At 46.1% G+C, this 17,937-nt stretch overlaps 7 protein-coding genes across 7 annotated transcripts; 2 read left to right on the forward strand and 5 right to left on the reverse strand.

Moving 5' to 3' along the window:
- Positions 1-5: 5 nt before the first annotated feature.
- On the reverse strand, positions 6-775 carry AGABI2DRAFT_227781 (hypothetical protein). Its single transcript, XM_006455992.1, has 2 exons — positions 162-775; positions 6-110 (listed from the first exon to the last, which is right to left on the reverse strand). The coding sequence occupies exons 1-2, from the start codon at positions 752-754 to the stop codon at positions 83-85; spliced, it is 621 nt and encodes a 206-aa protein (XP_006456055.1). The 5' UTR covers positions 755-775; the 3' UTR covers positions 6-82.
- A 36-nt stretch (positions 776-811) lies between these two features.
- On the reverse strand, positions 812-2,352 carry AGABI2DRAFT_188135 (hypothetical protein; the record flags this gene model as incomplete). The annotated part of the gene is made up of 7 exons (XM_006455993.1): positions 812-967; positions 1,025-1,163; positions 1,220-1,267; positions 1,329-1,481; positions 1,543-1,778; positions 1,831-2,111; positions 2,265-2,352. 7 exons carry the CDS (start codon positions 2,350-2,352, stop codon positions 812-814), a joined length of 1,101 nt encoding a protein of 366 aa, XP_006456056.1.
- A 1,385-nt stretch (positions 2,353-3,737) lies between these two features.
- Positions 3,738-6,404, reverse strand: AGABI2DRAFT_77333 (aconitate hydratase; the record flags this gene model as incomplete). Its single annotated transcript, XM_006455994.1, has 8 exons — positions 3,738-3,836; positions 3,888-4,735; positions 4,792-5,173; positions 5,222-5,505; positions 5,556-5,979; positions 6,029-6,058; positions 6,120-6,228; positions 6,277-6,404. The coding sequence occupies 8 exons, from the start codon at positions 6,402-6,404 to the stop codon at positions 3,738-3,740; spliced, it is 2,304 nt and encodes a 767-aa protein (XP_006456057.1).
- A 1,865-nt stretch (positions 6,405-8,269) lies between these two features.
- On the forward strand, positions 8,270-10,829 carry AGABI2DRAFT_227791 (hypothetical protein; the record flags this gene model as incomplete). The annotated part of the gene is made up of 19 exons (XM_006455995.1): positions 8,270-8,392; positions 8,449-8,541; positions 8,595-8,676; positions 8,726-8,751; positions 8,808-8,837; positions 8,890-8,897; positions 8,948-8,978; positions 9,031-9,133; positions 9,186-9,264; positions 9,314-9,347; positions 9,405-9,492; positions 9,550-9,762; positions 9,812-9,957; positions 10,016-10,049; positions 10,105-10,145; positions 10,200-10,327; positions 10,387-10,416; positions 10,467-10,545; positions 10,600-10,829. The coding sequence occupies 19 exons, from the start codon at positions 8,270-8,272 to the stop codon at positions 10,780-10,782; spliced, it is 1,551 nt and encodes a 516-aa protein (XP_006456058.1). The 3' UTR covers positions 10,783-10,829.
- Positions 10,830-11,054: 225 nt separating this feature from the next.
- Positions 11,055-11,904, reverse strand: AGABI2DRAFT_195323 (hypothetical protein). The gene is made up of 4 exons (XM_006455996.1): positions 11,822-11,904; positions 11,693-11,763; positions 11,598-11,638; positions 11,055-11,539 (listed from the first exon to the last, which is right to left on the reverse strand). The coding sequence occupies exons 1-4, from the start codon at positions 11,882-11,884 to the stop codon at positions 11,322-11,324; spliced, it is 393 nt and encodes a 130-aa protein (XP_006456059.1). The 5' UTR covers positions 11,885-11,904; the 3' UTR covers positions 11,055-11,321.
- A 408-nt stretch (positions 11,905-12,312) lies between these two features.
- Positions 12,313-14,174, reverse strand: AGABI2DRAFT_195324 (hypothetical protein). Its single transcript, XM_006455997.1, has 8 exons — positions 13,883-14,174; positions 13,453-13,827; positions 13,283-13,389; positions 13,154-13,180; positions 12,940-13,092; positions 12,837-12,884; positions 12,631-12,769; positions 12,313-12,567 (listed from the first exon to the last, which is right to left on the reverse strand). The coding sequence occupies exons 1-8, from the start codon at positions 14,126-14,128 to the stop codon at positions 12,412-12,414; spliced, it is 1,251 nt and encodes a 416-aa protein (XP_006456060.1). The 5' UTR covers positions 14,129-14,174; the 3' UTR covers positions 12,313-12,411.
- Positions 14,175-15,927: 1,753 nt separating this feature from the next.
- On the forward strand, positions 15,928-17,567 carry AGABI2DRAFT_188140 (hypothetical protein; the record flags this gene model as incomplete). The annotated part of the gene is made up of 6 exons (XM_006455998.1): positions 15,928-16,120; positions 16,198-16,209; positions 16,273-16,694; positions 16,752-17,112; positions 17,170-17,345; positions 17,439-17,567. 6 exons carry the CDS (start codon positions 15,928-15,930, stop codon positions 17,565-17,567), a joined length of 1,293 nt encoding a protein of 430 aa, XP_006456061.1.
- Between the last annotated feature and the right edge of the window lie 370 nt (positions 17,568-17,937).

A 17,937-nucleotide genomic window follows, 5' to 3' on the forward strand; every position in this document is an offset into this window, starting at 1 on the left:
AGATTCAAATAACGCGTTCGCTATTGGCTTTTTTTAAAAAAATTCACTAAAGATATTAAGTTACAATGTATAGATACTCCATCTAGGCCCTCATCCGCGGAAGATTTCCTCTGAAAAAGTATGAGTACTGCGATGAATGAGAAAACGAGAAAATGACAAACCTGTTGATCAAAGCGACTTGGTGTGCTCTGTCCTTCAACTCGAGAACCTTGCTCGACTTTTGCAAAATGCCAATACACTCTCGCGCAACCCGTTCTCCCCTTGTATGCCCCGGCCGCGAATTACTCTCTTCCAAAATCCATCCAATAGCCCTCCTTGTCCTCTGTCGCTCATTCAACGCAATAGGTTTCACCAACGCCTTTCCACCCATCTTATGCGACATCACCCTCACAGCAGGTGCAGCCATTTGCACAGCCTGTCGTAACACGGGTAAAGGAGGCGCTTTGGTCAATGCATGAATGTGTAATAGAATTTCTGAAGTCGCTTTTTCGGCACGAGCGCGTTTGCCACCTTCCATCATACGGGAAGCGAAAAATTCGAGTAAGGGGTCTTGAGCCGGTGGTATAGTGTAGTCGTTGTCGGGTGTACGGCTTTGGCGCGTCTCTGGATGAATTGCTTGTTCAGAGTCGGATTGAGACCCGAATGTGCCGAGTACATCGCGCATGATGTCTTCATTCTTTGGTGCAGAAGCGTATGTGCGTACGAGCGGGTTTAACGAGCGAATCGTCGTCGAGCGCAACGACGGAAGCAGCATTGAGGTGACAGACTAACTTCAAGAGAGGTGTGCGATTTATTACATAAGTCATATATGTTAAGACACCACACCCTTGGTGTTTTCCGAAATCTTTGCCAAAAACACCTTTGTCTCCGCTAAAATAACCATTCTGCCAGGACCCGCAAAAACCATATTGGCACTCGAGATGTCCAAAAAGAATTTCCCAAGTAACATGCCATCAGGAGCAAAGACCTAAGTAAAAAAAGAAATCAGAATTTAACTTCCAGGATATGTTGCTATTTTACGCACTTGAACGCCATCAGCGCAAGCGACATACACATTTCCCTTTTCGTCAACTTGTATTCCATCGGGAGCACCAGCGTCAACGTAGGCCAGTACTCGACGATTCGAAAGTGCTTGTGTCTTTTCATCAACATCGAACACGTAGCTACGTCGAAACATTAATTCAAAAGTCTCCGATGACGAGGCTGAAAGTAGACTCACATTGTACTCGGTTGAGTTGGAGTTCCACCTGCAGCACCAGAATCGCCACTGTAAACAAGTATTTGTCAAAAAACGTAGAAAAGAGATAAATTTTGCTGTCTCTTCTTACATGTATATAGTTTTACCATCTCCTGTAAATGCAATTCCGTTCGCTTGATCGAAATTGTTGGCTACAACTTGAACAGCACCGGTATTCATATCAAAGCGATACACTTGACTCGGAAGTGTAGGCTTATCACGAAACTGTTGAATAGATCCATACCTGTTTATGTCAAGCTCATAGTAAGTCCACCGTAATTATGTTGACCTTGCATAATACGTACGTGGTATCCGAAAAAAATAGATTTCCACTCGTCGGATGAACTTTGACATCGTTAAGAGAATTATACTGTCGGCCATAGAAATTATTCAAGAGTATCGTGGAATTGTAAGGTGGTTTTGAGTTGACCAACGCAAGTGTGGGTGGTAATGGTCCGCGACCCGAGTTGGAAAGTACGAGATTACCGTTAAATGGACCCGTACCACCACTTGTCATTTGTATACTGTCCGACAATCGAATCTAATAAAACAAATCAGCCCTCAAAATTCATTCAGTGGGGAAAAAAAATTACCTGAGTAATAGGCACATTCACAGCCTTGTTATTCCCTCCAGACCCCAACATTTCCTCCGCCTCACTCAAACTCAACTTAAAAAACGCATTGTTATGATTGATATCACTCATACCCAACGCTCCTCCAGCATTACTCGCAAAAAAGACTTCTTCCGTTTCGGAAATATATATAGGTCCTTCATGCGCGAAAGCATAAGACGAATTAGATGCGATTTCGGATATGGAAGGTGATGAGCCTATGATATCGAGGAAAGCTTCATTGAAAATTTGGAATGTAGGGGCTTGTGTGGAATTGGCTGGTTTGAAATGTTGAGCGAAACTGTCAGTGCGGTAGGTAAAGTCGTTTGGGAGGACGGCGAACGATTTGGGGCTTATGATCTGATCAAAAGGTTAAAATCAGTGAAGTGAGCAGTAGTTTAAAGAAAGATAATTACATACGTCATTTTCAGCTCGGCCTCTAAGTGTGTCTGCATATCCAGAAGAAATAAATAGCACGAATAGCACGACCGAGACGGTGATCATAGTATGCCTTAACGTCCCTTTCCATTCATCTTCCACAACAACTCGCATTTATACGTGAACGTTAGAGATTTTTGTCAAGGTTTACCACTCATCGTGTATTGAAACATAAAACCCCGAGTCGGATAAAGTCCTCTTCCGCCGTTGAACACTCCTTTACTCCGTATATGTACAGTAAGAGTCCCAACCTTTTTTAAACTTGTGATAGCGTTGAATTTCCGCCATCAGGTAGTAGTGATTACCATCTAAACTCTTCACAGGCATGTCTTGGAGTGAGATTCCCATTACGCCGCTGCAACAAATTTTTTGGGGGATAGATGTCAATTTGGTGACCGGCGATGCTCGGTTTGATGTTACGTGCTGGTCATACATGATGCATTCGATTCAGATACTTATCATACCACCTCGGACCCCTCAGAGAAAAACGAAAAGTTGGGAAAGAGAGTGTAACTGCGATGTGCAGATCTATGATAGAAACGCTGAGAGAGGGACAGGGTGGATAAAACCAGAGACAGCCCTGAACCATCCGTCAGTAGTTGATGTGCCTGCTCGGGCTTTGATGTTTGACGAGCCAAAATCGGCCCTTTTAAAAACCTGAACTGAGTCCGCTTGACCGGCTTAACACAGTAAAAAGGATCGGCCTGTAGGTTTGAGCATGAGCTTTTTTTTACAGAGTTCGACATACAGTATATTGGATAGACTGTAGTCCTACGGACATGATCAACCTTCTGCCAGTAACCAAAAGGTGAAGGACGTATGCTGCGCTTCATTGACCGTACCATGTGCTCGAATACCGTTTCTGAAAGTTTAACCGGTTGGTGGGAGTTACACCGGCGGTGAGGGAGGTAGCGAAGGAAACAATAAAAGTGGCAGCATCAACTATTTATAGATCAAGTTTATTTCTATTTCCGGGTACGCGCCCTATAATCCCGGACTTAAGCCTGAGGCCCTGAACCGCCACACAGGGCCATCCTCATCCTTTTCCCAGACTCGAACATACAGTACATACTCGCTCAATTGCCCAACGCGGCCCAGGAGGTATTAACCTGGACCATGGTAAGGCGAGACTCCTATCGATTCTTATACTGTAAAACCTTATCACATGGTCAGAATGCGGGTTCTTGTGGAATTAAGATGCGAAAACTGAGAGATGGGGTAGTTGTATTTTGGAATCGGCTCCTGTGACGGAAAACTGGTATACTACGACAGGCGCTTAACTCGTAATAAAAGAAACCCATAGAAAACTATGAATAAAAGGAAAAGATCCACGATGGTATTTATCCCCTGACAGTAACCATACATCTGCATCAGCTCCTACAACCCAGGCACTCCCCGATGTCCTCTACGCGTCGTTGGCCAATGCTCGAGTTTAGCAAAGTCAAGCCAGCTTATGCCGACTTAGCTTTGGCTGCTATGAGGTTCAAAGCAGAACCAGCCTTGAACCATTCAATCTGACCCTCATTGAATGAATGTGCGAGCGAGATTTCCTGACATGAAAATGAGATACATCATTGAAAGCCATCTGAAACCACACTTACATCTTGAGTACCATCAGTGTGCTTAGCCACCAACGTCAAATTTCTTCCGGGAGAGAAGGCCTCGAGACCAAGGATATCAACCTTGTCATCGGGACGAACTTTATCATAGTCGGCAGGATCGATAAAGGTCAAAGCAAGCATACCCTGCTTCTTCAAGTTCGTCTCGTGGATGCGAGCGAAGGAACGAGCAACGATGGCAAGGCCACCAAGGAAGCGGGGCTCCAGTGCAGCATGTTCACGAGAAGAACCTTCTCCATAGTTGTGGTCACCGATGACGACCCATTTGATCCCACGTTCACGATAGTATGCAGCAGTTTGCGGAACACCGTCGTACTCTCCTGTGATCTGGTTCTTGATCTTGTTAGCTTCTCCGTTCTCCGCGTTGATGGCACCAATCAGACAGTTCTGAGAGATGTTCTCCAGATGTCCACGGTACTTCAACCACGGACCACCGGCAGAGATGTGATCGGTTGTGCATTTGCCCTTGACCTTGATGAGAACGGGAAGATCACTGGGGGTCTTGCCATCCCAAGGCTTGAAGGGTGTCAGGACTTGGAGACGATCAGACTTCGGGTCAATGGCAACCTGAACGCTAGCGCGGTCTTGAGGAGGGGGTTGGAAGGTGTCCTCTCCGGGATCATAGCCACGGGGAGGCAACTCATTGCCACTGGGATCTGAGAACTTGAATGGCTTGCCATCGCTGCCAATGAGCTCATCCGTGAGCGGGTTGAAGCTGAGGCGGCCAGCAAACGCGAGAGCAGTGGTGATGTCGGGAGAGGCAACAAAGGCATGCGTAGCAGGGTTCGCATCATTACGACCAGTGAAATTGCGGTTGTAAGAAGTTACGACTATAAAGAATGTCGTCAGGCGAATCCCTTCGTTATGAAAAACACCAACTACTCACTGGAGTTGACTTCACCCTTCTTGACATCCTGCCTATCCCACTGACCGATGCAAGGACCACAGGCATTGGCCAGAACTATTGCGCCAGCACTTTCGAAAGAGTCGATGAGGCCATCACGAGCAATCGTGGCACGAACTTGCTCGGATCCAGGGGTAACCGTGAATTTGCTCTTGAAATCAATACCGCGGTCGGCAGCTTGCTTCACGATAGATGCAGAGCGAGTCATATCCTCGTATGACGAGTTAGTGCAGGAACCGATGAGACCAACTTTGACTTCTTCGGGCCAGCCATTCTTCTTGGCCTCCGACGCGAACTTGGAGATAGGAGTGGCCAAATCAGGTGTGAATGGTCCGTTGATGTGAGGCTCAAGCTCGGAAAGATTCTAGGAAAGCGTTAGACTGAGTGTCAAGACATTCCCTGCGACACTCACGATCTCGATATGCTCATCGTACTCGGCCGCCTCATCGGCTTGCAGGTTGTGCGCAAAGGCCTTGGCGTAATTTGCGACATCAGACCGTTTAGTGGCTTGTAGATAGTCGGCCATGCGGCGATTGAACGGGAACAGAGATGTCGTTGCCCCTATTTCCGCACCCATGTTGCAAATAGTCGCCATACCCGTGCAAGAAAGAGACTCGACACCGGGGCCCTTATATTCAACGATGGCGCCAGTTCCACCCTTGACGGTGAGGATACCCGCAACCTTGAGAATGACATCTGTAGCATGATGTTAGAGAAGCAACAGACCCGAATGCAAGGTCACCAACCCTTTGGAGTAGTCCAGCCGCCAATCTTTCCAGTGAGGTTAACACCAATGACTTTGGGACATTTAAGCTCCCAAGGTATACCGGCCATCACATCGACAGCGTCGGCACCGCCAACACCACAAGCGACCATGCCGAGACCACCAGCGTTGGGCGAATGCGAGTCCGTACCAACCATCATGCCACCAGGGAACGCATAGTGTTCGAGAAGAATCTGATGAATAATACCAGAACCTGGTTTCCAAAACCCGAGCCCGTATTTTGCCGTGACAGTAGCAAGAAAATCGTAAACTTCCTTGTTCGTTTGAACAGCGCGCTGTAGATCCTTGACACCACCAATCTGGGCCTCGATGAGATGGTCACAGTGTATGGTGGTGGGAGCGGCGGCCGTATCCATACTAACAGACATGAATTGGAGCAAGGCCATCTAGAGATATATCACTATACGTCACTTAGAGCGACACTGAGGCTGAAACCTGTGCTGTAGCGTCATGGCAGGCAACACGCTATGCGGAGGAAAGCAGATTCAGAACCTGACGCGAGGACAATGGCCACGGTAGTACATACGTCTGGACGTAGTTTAAGATAGCTGACACCGCGGTTGATGTCCTGACCATGGGGATCATCAAGATGTCCATAGACAACCTTTTCAGACAATGTCAAGGGGCGTTTCAGCCTTAAAGTGCATTAGCAATGCGAATGCAGGAGTATGGGGCAGACAAACCTGTTACGAACAACGGCAAGGTTATCCTCGATGCGCTGGTAGTTAATAAACGAGTCCTTTTCAAAGGCGGACATGGCGACTTTGGTGTCACCGATACGTGTAGCTGCGGTGGCCACACCCGCAGCCATGCGCTTCGCGACGCGGGCGGCATGGGTGGACCTGTGAGTAAGGTTGTACATCGTTTTGGACGATGGGAGGAGTAAAGAAAAGACTGGATAGCATTGTTAATTTGATATATATGGCTCCTGCGAAAAAGGAAGAAAAAGGAAGGCAAGAAAGGTTAGGCTTGAGAATGGATGAGAAAAGATATCGCGTTCCAGTGCGCGTGACGTCACACCAGCGCTTGATGTAAAGGATTACGGCCACACAATCTCTCCAGCCAATCGCGCGACGTCTTTTACGCCGACCGTTATATTATCCCGCCGGAATCTCCTTCGACGCACTCTCCGCTGTGTTGGCGCATTGGCCGGTGCCATGGTTTCGGGTACATTCAATAGCCATTTTTTCGATGAACGAAGTTCAACGTATACCCCTTAGTACACGCAGGACAAATTCCCATCATATGCTAAGAGAAATTTCCGTATTTTACTTGGACAACAGTTTTGCAATGTGTGATTCCATGGTTCGGCTTGGGTACAACTGAATCGTCATTGGCAGTTATGAACAAAGAACTTTGTTTGGATTCTTTTGCTCCGCGCGATTTAAGCTCTCGAAATACTAGGTAATGGGCGGCCTGTCAGATAATTAACAAAGGATCTTATGATGCTCTACCCACAACTTTGGATACCCCTCTTAGTGGAGGTTACGGGATCATCGATCCTTCCATCTTCTAAGCTTCACCTCCTTTCCCTTTGAGGAAGAGACAAGTGTGGAACCCACCACTTCGCCTCAATCGGTCATACACTTTCCCCAGATCGTTCCATTTTCCCGCACCAAGGAGCATTTTTTTGCTCAGACCATTCTCTTTTAAACAAATTTCACAATTTGAGCCTATCAAAGGAACATACTGGGAAACCACTGCCACTGGTGATCTTCCGCAGCAGGAGTCATATATTCAGCGAATCTCGAACGGTTTGACATAACTCATGGTGGTAATTGAGAAGAAATAAGGAAGAATTTCAAGCATAATACATAAAACACAAAAGCCGCACAGTTTACCGCCAGCTTAGGGGTAAGCACCTGCAAGAATATCTTCCAATCAGGAGAAGGTGGGGCAGGGAATGCGAAGGGGGGAAGGATCACATGTTGCGGCAGCTGAACAGTGAACACAGGTGAACACTGATCCCTATTCAGTATATACGTCGTATGACCGAATGGTGCTAACTATTTGGTCAATCCGGCCGTGAGGCTTCGAAGCCGAAAGGAAGTGCGACATGGGTACCATCAATAGTTTTCCGTAGAGCTAGGTTTTACGACTTTGGTTTCAGGGTAAACCGATTATAGGAACAGACTTTGCTTTTTGGGATGCTGCAACCCAGTGTTGTCAATTGCCATGAATCGTGGAACATGACTGGAACATGGTATTACTGTTTTTGACATATATAGACATGGATTTGATGGCTCGGCAAATCCCGGGCTACTGTTCTAAGCTGTTCCTGCTCGATCCATCATCAATCGACACTGACCTCGGTCAATTTACAAGCATGTACGCTTATACAAGCACAACAATATATGAACTAGCACATAGTTATGTTAATGCGAGTGTTATATCAGCTCGTTACCATCATCAACTTCAACATTGCCATCCACGTCCATCAACTCATGAATCTCCATCTCATCTACAGTACTACATTTTTCGCATAGCAAACCTTTCCAGCTATCCATCCAATACAATAGGCTTGATGCAACCGCTTATCCCACACTTATTGCTGGACGCAGTGTAGTGCCATCAAATGACCAGCCTGGACGGTCACATTGTGATGTATCCATATGACACTTCGGAGCCTGTTCTGCCCCTAAAATACTGGGTTATAAAAGCTTCATCATGGGACTGATGGGTCTGCTGAATGTCATCTTTGGTCTCATGAAATTGAACGCAAAAAGCATAGTGCTTGCCTTGACTGGCCTAGCCGTCCACTCCACCGCGCAATGTCCGGATTATACGGGATATTCACAAGTGAGTATCGTTTCCGTGTTATATTTCCTCTTATTTACAGTCAACGCACCCTCTAGGAACCCCAGGGAGATCCTTCTAACGGACCATTGGGCCTACCTTTCATGCGACCTGCTCCAGCTTGTCGGACATTTAACAGCACAGCTGTCGAGGTGGGTAATTGTATTCTTACTCTATCCGAACACTCATATAGATGACAATGTAGAAAGTTATCAGTGACATGAAAACGTTGCTGAAAGACCCAGACATCGCTCGATTGTTTGAGAATACCTTCCCGAACACACTAGGTATCTTGTCAAATTCACAAGCGTTTATGCGTAATTGACGAGATGCAAGATACAACTGTCAGGTACTATAGCCAAGTAAGCTTATTCCCGTGGCGCGTGGCGGAGTCTTACTATGTTATCTTCCGTCGCAGGAAGAAAACCTCGCTTTCATTATCACTGGAGTAAGCATGTTCCATGTCTCTAGAATATACATTAACCAACTCCTTCTTCCAGGACATAACGTACGTGATTTCACTCAATAAGTAACGTATGGCAATTGAACATATTGTAGTGCCCAATGGCTGCGTGACACTGCCAATCAGGTTTGTTGCCCATCTACAATCTATGTTATGTTCCCTCACCTACGCCACGCAGTTTGCTCACTATGGTACACTCCTTGGGCAAGACCCGGAGCTGGCGCAGCTCGTTAAGGCTGTCATCAATAACGAAGCCCGTTACGTCTCGCAGTACCCGTACTGTGAGTAGCTATCTTTGCTACCCTGCTTTTCATCTATAGCTGAACCTATTAGGTGGTTCATTCCAACCTCCTCCAGAAAGTGGTCTAGCTCCTTCGCACAATGACTGGGCGGATGGCGTAACTGTGAACCCGTAGGTATCTATTATGGATCATAGAAATGAAGCTCAACGAATGAGGTAGGCCTGTGGACAATCAAACTGTGTTCGAATGCAAAGTAAAACATCTCCATGGCAAATCACTATCTTGAAATGCTTACCATTCACACGACTAGTATGAACTTGACTCCCTATGTGGCTTTCTCAAGCTCTCGCGCCTTTACTACACGAATACCAAGGATACATCCTTCATGAATGATAACTGTATGAACAACCTTTTCTTTCATGAGGCTCCGCATTGATAAACCATGATTAATCCAGGGCGCACGGCTATTGACCAGATCTTCAGAGTCATCAATGAACAGTCGCAAGCTACATTCGATAAAGACTTCAACTTTATCTCGTTCTACAACTGGACTGGCGGGAATGGCGCCTTGTCACCTATGGTGCCCAATCGAGGAAACGGGGAGCCCAAAGCATTTACAGGCTTAGTAGGCACTCATCATCGGCCTTCTGATGATTTGAGTGTCTTTGGTAAGTAATGGCATTCTGGAGAACTCTTCAAGATGAAAACTCCTTTTAGCCTTCTTGACACCGGCGAACGCAATGCTCAGTGTCGAATTAACACACCTCGCTGAAATATTGGATCAGACCAACGAGCTCAAGAATGTCAGCCAACAGGCGAAGGAATGGAGCTCCCGGATACATAAGGCTATTTGGGACACGACGGTAAGGCCCCGACAATATATTCTGCGCGTAGTAAATTCACTGACACGCTCATCAACAGGTAGTCGATGACATATTTGCGTACGAGACAAATGGTAAATTCGGTAATTCTAACTATGAGAGGCGAGGACTGAAAGCAAATGCCTGTAGGATTTGGCGGCAGATACGTCATGGACGATGCAAATATTCCAGTAAGAAATACTTCTCTAACTTAATTATGGCTGAAGAACTGACCGTCTTTGGAGTCTTTGATTTCTCTCCCATATCTGGGGTTCCTTGAGAAAAAGAATCCCGCTTATGTAGCCACCCGAAAGCAGCTATTATCTGCAAAGAATCCCTACTTTGCTGCGGGTAAAAAGTTCCAAGGTGTTGGGTGCGTCGTGGTCGAAAATGTATCCTCCTTGATTCTGCCCATTAACTGAACCACCGTAGAGGGCCTCACGTTGATCCGTGGCATCCCTGGTATGGGTACTTCAGCTCGGTGGAAGTCTGAATCTGACATATCTGCCTAGGCCCATGTCCCAGATCGCGGCCATTTTTGGCACCGACGACGATGAAGAAATTCTCAAATCCTTGTACTTGGTAGTCAACGTAAGAATGATTTGTTCGTCTCAAGCCGAAACGTGGTCCTGATTATTTGCTTAGAACACGGCAGGTCTTGGTCTAATACACGAGTCACAATCGATCTATGACGAGAAGGATTATACTCGAAGTTGGTTTGCGTGGGCCAACAGCTTTTTTGCGGAGATGGTGTTAGATTTGGCGGATCGGAAGCCAAGCCTAGTGTTGAAACGGAATGAAAGCTACCGGCCTGGTTTGAATTTGTGACTGTAGCGTACTTCCAAGTTTCTTCTATATTTGTGCCCCTGCCTGCCCTATCGCAAAGAGTGCCGCCACCTTGTTAGTCCATTCAAACTTGCTGAACGACCACAAGGATATCCTGATCAATATCACGGTTCCGATACCGTCGACAACGCCGGCTCCTCAGGCTCCTCCTGGACGGGCGAGCCTGCTGTTCCAGCGATTGCCTCTCCTGCCACCTCCAGCACTGCTTCCACCGCCTGTTTCTTATAACAGAAAATTTCCTTCTGACGTATCGCCTTCGCCGCCTCGGCAACCACACTTTAAACCCCAGAGTTGTTAGCTCTGGATCCCCACCTCATTCTCTTGCCCAGTTTCGCGTTCAATGGCAATCCAGTGGAGTTGGGCAGGATCATCATTCCTCTCAACACGCCTTGAGATCAACCAGTCAGATAGTGCCACCTCGTTTCGCCCCGACCTATGATTCTTGTAAACATGAATTGCCATTCGAAGAACACACTTCCAGCTTGTTCAAAGTAATAAGCACAATTTGCGTAAGGGCGTTGTTAGGTCTCTGGATCATGACCTGAATTACTTGGTGAGGATAGATTGTCCGACGAACGTGATGCTCTCCACTTCGCAATTTCCGTCTCCGTTCCGACGAGCCCTTGTCGTGCGAGGTCGAGACGCGCTTCCCGACGTATAATATTCTCCTCTCGACGTTTAGTAGTTTCATATGCCATTAAGGCGCGTTCAGCACTAATGACGAGACTGGATATTGCCACTGTTGTGATATGAAATCAATGGGGTGATTGTTTAGAGGTTTTAGATGAAATGCGTACATACTGACACCAGTTGCGCCTTGAAGGCTAGCGTCTGTCTCCTGTTCACAAAATGAGTTGGCCTTTGGACATTCAACCATTCATAATCCATATACCTAAATGAAGGCCAAGAATAATGTGCCAGAATAGCTAGCCCAACGCCAACCGAAGCCCCCCTCAGGCCGCCCTAGAGGAGTAGTGTCAGTACTGCAAACGGACGGGGTGAGGCGGAAATGAAGGAATACCTTAATTCCGGCATTAACCTGAACTTGGTATGCTTCGTCCTGCTGGTGTGTACGAGTTGACATAAAGATCAAGAAGGACAATACCTCAGTGCACCGGCATCCGACTAATATTTATCCTTGTTGACTCCGGCTTCGAACTGTAGATAAGCGGTGCCACAGTCAATCAGATAGACAAATGACGGAACGCTTCGACGGGTGAAAATCAGATCATCGAAAAGGAAATTTTCGGAACTTTACTAGGCGGTATAACAAGTCGTGTCGCACATAGTTCTCGGTGGAGCTCGGAGTGGCTTCCACGGTACAAGCTGCCACAGTGATACCGTTCCCAGTCGATGCCTTGGTGAGTTAGCCTTGAGCCTATCTGACAATGATTCGAAAATTTTGTTACTCAAGCCAAAATATAACTAACTGTCAGTAAAGTTTAATAAAGGATCGTGAATGCCCATCAAGCTTAGCCTACTGAACTTATAACGTGGGCCTTTACTCCAGCGCATGAATGGACGTAATTTCTCAAGAATCAGCCTTATGTATTCGAAACTGTGGTAGCGTTACCAAAAACCAAAAACCTAGGCCAAAAAGCAAAGATAAGGTTAAGAAACAACGCCTTTGGTGGTCGGCGCAATCTTTGCCAAAAACACCTTTGTCTCTGCTAAAATAATCATTCTGCCAGGACCCGCAAAGATCATGTTGGCACTAGAGATATCCAAAAAGAATTTCCCAAGAAGTGTGCCATCCGCAGCAAACACCTAATTGATGGTATGAAAATGAAGATACGCTCTTTACGATGGGTATAACTGAACTTTACGCACTTGAACACCATCAGCGCAAGCGGTATACACATTTCCATTTAAATCAACTTGAAGTCCATCGGGTACGCCTGCGTCGATATGGGCCAGTACCCGACGGTTCAAAAATGTTTCCGTCGTTGGATCGACATCAAACGCGTATCTAAGTCGAAATAATCCCAGCCCCGCATAAGGATCAATTATGATAGAAACAAAGATATATAACTCACACTGTACCCGGTTCAGTTGGCTTTCCGCCCGAAGCGCCTGTATCGGCACTGTGTTTGGTAGATAGCTTTAATAAATGTAGAAAGACTAAGTCATTGTACTTACATGTACGCGGTTTTCCCATCTGCTGTAAAGGCAATTCCATTCGGTTTGTCAATACCGTCAGCGACAACGCGAACAGCACTGGTATCCAAATCGAAGCGATATACTTGACCCGGAATCAGAGGCGTGTCACGGAATCTGTTAAGGAAGCCATAGCTGTAGTGATCCAATAATATCAGCTCTGATATCGTAATTGGTATTTGTATGCCCCACATACATGGTATCCGTAAAGAAAAGATTTCCACTTGTCGGGTGAACTTTGACATCGTTGAGAGAATTAAATTATCGTCCATAGTAATTATTCAAGATTACCGTAGCATTATGAGGCGGTCTTGAGTTGACCAACGCAATCGTAGATGGTATCGTTCCACGACCTGAATTGACAAGTATGAGATTGCCATTGAATGGGCCCGTAGCGCCGTTTGTCATTTGTATACTGTCCGGCAATGGGATCTATAAATTGTCAATAAATAAGAATTTAGCCCTGAAATATATTCGGTATACAGGGACTATTACCTGGGTGATAGGCACGTTCACAGTCTGACTACCTCCGGAACTCAACATTTGTTCCGCCTCGGTCAAATTTAACTTGAAAAACGCATTGTTGTGATTGATATCACTCATACCCAGTGGTCCTCCGTCATTACTCGCGAAAAATACCTCATCCGTCTCCGCAATATATACAGGTGCTTCATGAGCAAAAGCAAAAGACGAATTGGATGCGATTTCCGATATGGAAGGAGATGATCCTATGATGTCGAGGAAAGCCCCATTAAATACTTGAAATGTGGGAAAATCCTGGGAATTGGTTGGGTTGAAATGTTGGTTGAAACTGTCGGTACGGTAATTGAAGTCGTCTGGGAGGACTGCGAATGATTTTGGGTCTACTAACTGATTTGAAATGGTGTTTAGCAGTTAACAACTTAAAGCCTCAAAGGCAACATACAACTGATTGAGGCGGAAGAGCGGCATTTACAGCTCGGCCTTGAAGTATATTTGCGTATGCAATGGAGGCCCCGAGTAAAGCAATTGAAATGGTGATCGTCATCATCGTCTTGACCTTGGGCGCTGTGGACCGACTTTTTTTTACACCGTGTGTATGTGGATCTTGCCTTGCTATTGGGGTAACACTGGAGTCCTGACACTCACCCAAAGTATTTATGTTGTCAGCATCTAAAGACTCCGCCGGCATATCCGAACCTGTGGAGTGAGGTTTCTTTAGTAGAAGACTAGACGCTGTGAAAGTTTGGCGTAAACGATCATTCTTCCGAGGTTACGTCCCTGTGACATGGCCACGAGGATAATTCCTTCCCGATGTGCTCCCGGGCGTGACACCATGTGTGTGAGTTCAATGAAAACTAATTAGCGGGTTGGAGATGATTTTATGACAGTGATCGAGATCGTTGAAACGTTGATCATCAGAACGAGATTTATCAACGTCTTGATGGATTTCTGGTCCGCTCGACGCGATCCAAAAATTTCTAGACAGGTTCATCTGGATGGTGCATATGCAAAAGCACATTCAAACTTGAGGCCTTGAGAACTTTGGTTTCTGCCATTCTCTCCAAAGTCCAACTCTCTAGGACCTACAAATTCAAAAAAGGTTCACCGTACTGCAGCGTTCACCGGCACCGCTCAGATCCCCAAGGAGAAAGTCTTCATCTTGAATCACCGAGTGCACCTGGCAGGGTCTACCGTGAAAGCATCCCCATTGGTCATTGGTTTTCTTTTCCTCAGATTTAATAAAGCAGCAGCATTAACGTGACACTGAACAACTAACGACATCTTCCTAACTCAGCTTTTGATGCGAATTCCGCGCCCGTAGAAAGGTATTTGAAATGCATATACGCAAGTGGCAGCTTGAGCTAGTCTCCGTGCAGGACAGAGGGCCATACAGTTCTCAACAGTCACTGAGCTCGTGATTTTGAGTGCTGACTTCCTAGTAGAGTTGGAGTGGATTGTTGTAGTAAGGTCGAGTCTGTTACGTTTGTCATGACATGAAGAATCATATCATAATGGTTCAATTACTAACATTAGGCTTATTGAGCTACTGGTGCGGTGTACGTGATGCTGACCATCTACCCATACAGCGTAGTAGTTGCCACCAAGTTGCCACAATTACTGACTACTCCGTTCCTCAAACCTGACGGACATATCCTTTTTCACATCATGTATTGCTGACTCGGAGGCTGACTAATTCATCGGGTGCATCGGTTCTAGATCTCATGTCGCTTGTCCGAGGAATTCCATCTTCGGAGGAGATGGGAGACACAGTGGAAAGGAATTTAACTCCTTTCGTGACAAATGTTTTCTACATTTATTTCAGGAGTACTTATCTCATGAGATTCTCCCCTAGCCTTTCTTCCCAACCTTTGCTTCCCTTCTTCACAGGTCTTTACCACCGTGTTCTGTGCCTATTCCGAAGTACCACTCAGTAGCCCTCAATAATTCGACCCCCGCCCAGCGCAGCTCTATCGACACTTAAACGCTACACGTGGTCGCCGGCAGACGGGAGGTAGCGATCTCTTGGAGAAGGCTCAGAAAAAAGGAATCGACTCCCACCTCTCCCACAGAGATTATTCTTATCCGTCTGAGACCGTCCAGTGTTATTTTACCGGGTGCAAATCACATCAAGTGAGTACTGAGCAAGGGAACAGGGTCCCAAAATCAGACCCTGTGATTCTCTAGTCCTTCGTTTTCGAAAGCAACTATCTTAACATGTTTGGTTTGTCCTTAGCCCAACGTGTACAAAAAGTGCCGTGATCGAGGAATCTTGCAAGTGAGCCTCTTGGCGTCTGATAGACTTCAAGGTCGTGGACAACCCGAAAACATCCTTTGCTTACATTGAGATAGCTTGCTCTTATCCGTCTCTTATTTTCTTTGGTTTCGGATCCTCGTCGCATTTCACGGTGAGTCCTTACCCTCAATCTGGCCTCAGACTCATGCAAGAGTTGACTCCTCTTTCACAGACTTGAGGAGCTTTTTTGAATAATGACGACTCGATTTGCTTATTTCAAGCCCACGTATTGGACAAGAAACTTCCCACCTATTGTTGGAATAAGATGGTTCAACGTCGCAGTGCTAACCATCATGCCAACCATTGCACTTTGTGGTTTCATGATGCTGTCAATGAAACGCGAGACAGCGTTCTTCTCTGTTATTTATTACATCTTCTCAATGCTAGGTGAGAAGTCTTCTCGTTGTATGCCGGCACCCCGTTGCAACGTGGCTAACTGAGTTTCTTTTGCTTTATTCTAATAGGTATAACAGCAGGTTATGATCTAACTCTCGCCGTATTGCCTTGAGTGTATATAACTAACTTCGCAAAACCTTCAGGCTATCATAGATTGTGGTCCCACCGCTCATATACCGCTTCTTTTCCTCTTCGCCTTTTCCTTTTGTTCGGCGGAACGAGCGCAGTTCAAGGATCGTGCCTTTGGTGGGCTAAATCTCACCGTTTACACCACCGCTTCACGGATAGTGAAATGGATCCCTATAATTCCTCCCGGGGCTTACTATGGACACACGTTGGGTGGATGCTGGTGAAAACCAAGTCGAAAAAAGGAGGAAAGATGGGTAATGTCGACGTGAGCGATTTGAAAAATGAAGCGCTTTTGAGATGGCAACATAATTGGTATTTCACGTTGGCCATGATCTGGGGTTTGGTCGTGCCTATATCTATCGCGGGATGGGCTTGGAACGACTGGCTGGGTGGTATCTGTTTTGCTGGAGCGGCGAGGTTGACTGTTGCCCACCATGTTGAGTAACTGCATCACTTTCCTCCGTGACAATTTTTCTTGACGACGGCAATACAGAGCACGTTTTGTATTAATTCTATTGCCCATTATCTCGGTTCGTCGCCGTATGACGATGCACTTTCTCCCCGAGATCATTTCCTTTCTGCGATCCTTACAATGGGAGAAGGCTATCACAACTTCCATCATCAGTATCCAATGGACTATCGTAACGCGTATCTATGGTATCAATGGGACCCGACAAAGTGGTTTATTGCCCTATGCAGCATTCTTGGTTTCGCGAGGAATTTAAAAATGTTTAGCGAAAATGAAATAGGTAAAGGGATATTTACCATGGAATTGAAGAGGTTGAAGAAGGTGCAGGATGGACTGGTGTGGCCGCGGAAGACTGAGGACTTGGCTGTTTGGACATTTGAGAGGTGTGAGTAACCACGTTTTTTTATTTGCATCTTACTGACCATTTACTCTAACGCGTTAGTCAAGCAAGAGTCCGGTGAACGAACGCTAGTCATCGTCTCAGGTTTCATCCATGATGTGACTTCTTTCGTCGCAAATCACCCCGGTGGAAAACATCTGCTAGAATTATATGCAGGAAAAGATGCTACAGAAGCTTTCTCTGGAGGCGTCTACAGCCATTCGAATGCTGCACAAAACGTATGTGAAAAAAGATCTTTAATAATCTTCCCCATTCATTCCGCGCATTGACATGTGAAACTAACGTTAACATTTGATGTCTTGTGTGGACAGCTTCTCGCAATGATGCGTGTAGGAGTAATTGAAGAGAGTAAGGAAGTCTACAAGGTTTTTCCGCCTTCAGAAAGACTTTATATTGCCCAAAGAAGTCGAAGCATTTCTCACCACTCCCTGCTCCTCTAGGATGTTTATATAAAGACTTCACATATTAATTTAGAATGGATATCTGGATCTATCTTTACCAAAAATTGCTACAGTGGCTGCTTCACTGTTTTGCTTGCCCATGTATCTCATGACTTAAAGTTATCTAACGGAGTTCATCAACATGGCCTCAAGCACAGGTATCCTCTGTCATATGAAGACTATTTATTCAATGAAGTACGTTGGGATAGCCAAGCTGCTGTTTTGATACTTAGTCTTGATAGTGTTTGTTTGTAAGTCCAGTTGCATGGTCCAGTCTTTTCTATGGACGGGATCGATTCGCAACCGGTCGCAACCGGACTCGCAGTTGCGGCCCAATGGGGCCTGGACCAGTTGCAGTTGCGGGTCCATC

Source organism: Agaricus bisporus (genome assembly GCF_000300575.1).
Source record: "Agaricus bisporus var. bisporus H97 unplaced genomic scaffold AGABI2scaffold_12, whole genome shotgun sequence".
Lineage (NCBI taxonomy): Eukaryota > Fungi > Basidiomycota > Agaricomycetes > Agaricales > Agaricaceae > Agaricus > Agaricus bisporus.

Coding starts and splice junctions, on each gene's coding strand:
- AGABI2DRAFT_227781 (XM_006455992.1), bottom strand. CDS start 754: ATGCTGCTTCCGTCGTTGCGCTCGACGACGATTCGCTCGTTAAACCCG. Junction 111..161: donor CAAGTCGCTTTGATCAACAG/GTTTGTCATTTT, acceptor ATACTTTTTCAG/AGGAAATCTTCCGCGGATGA.
- AGABI2DRAFT_195323 (XM_006455996.1), bottom strand. CDS start 11,884: ATGTCAACTCGTACACACCAGCAGGACGAAGCATACCAAGTTCAGGTT. Junction 11,764..11,821: donor AGGTTAATGCCGGAATTAAG/GTATTCCTTCAT, acceptor CTACTCCTCTAG/GGCGGCCTGAGGGGGGCTTC. Junction 11,639..11,692: donor TATTCTTGGCCTTCATTTAG/GTATATGGATTA, acceptor TTTTGTGAACAG/GAGACAGACGCTAGCCTTCA.
- AGABI2DRAFT_195324 (XM_006455997.1), bottom strand. CDS start 14,128: ATGCCGGCGGAGTCTTTAGATGCTGACAACATAAATACTTTGGGTGAG. Junction 13,093..13,153: donor CTTTTCTTTACGGATACCAT/GTATGTGGGGCA, acceptor GGATCACTACAG/CTATGGCTTCCTTAACAGAT. Junction 12,770..12,836: donor CCAACTGAACCGGGTACAGT/GTGAGTTATATA, acceptor ATTTCGACTTAG/ATACGCGTTTGATGTCGATC.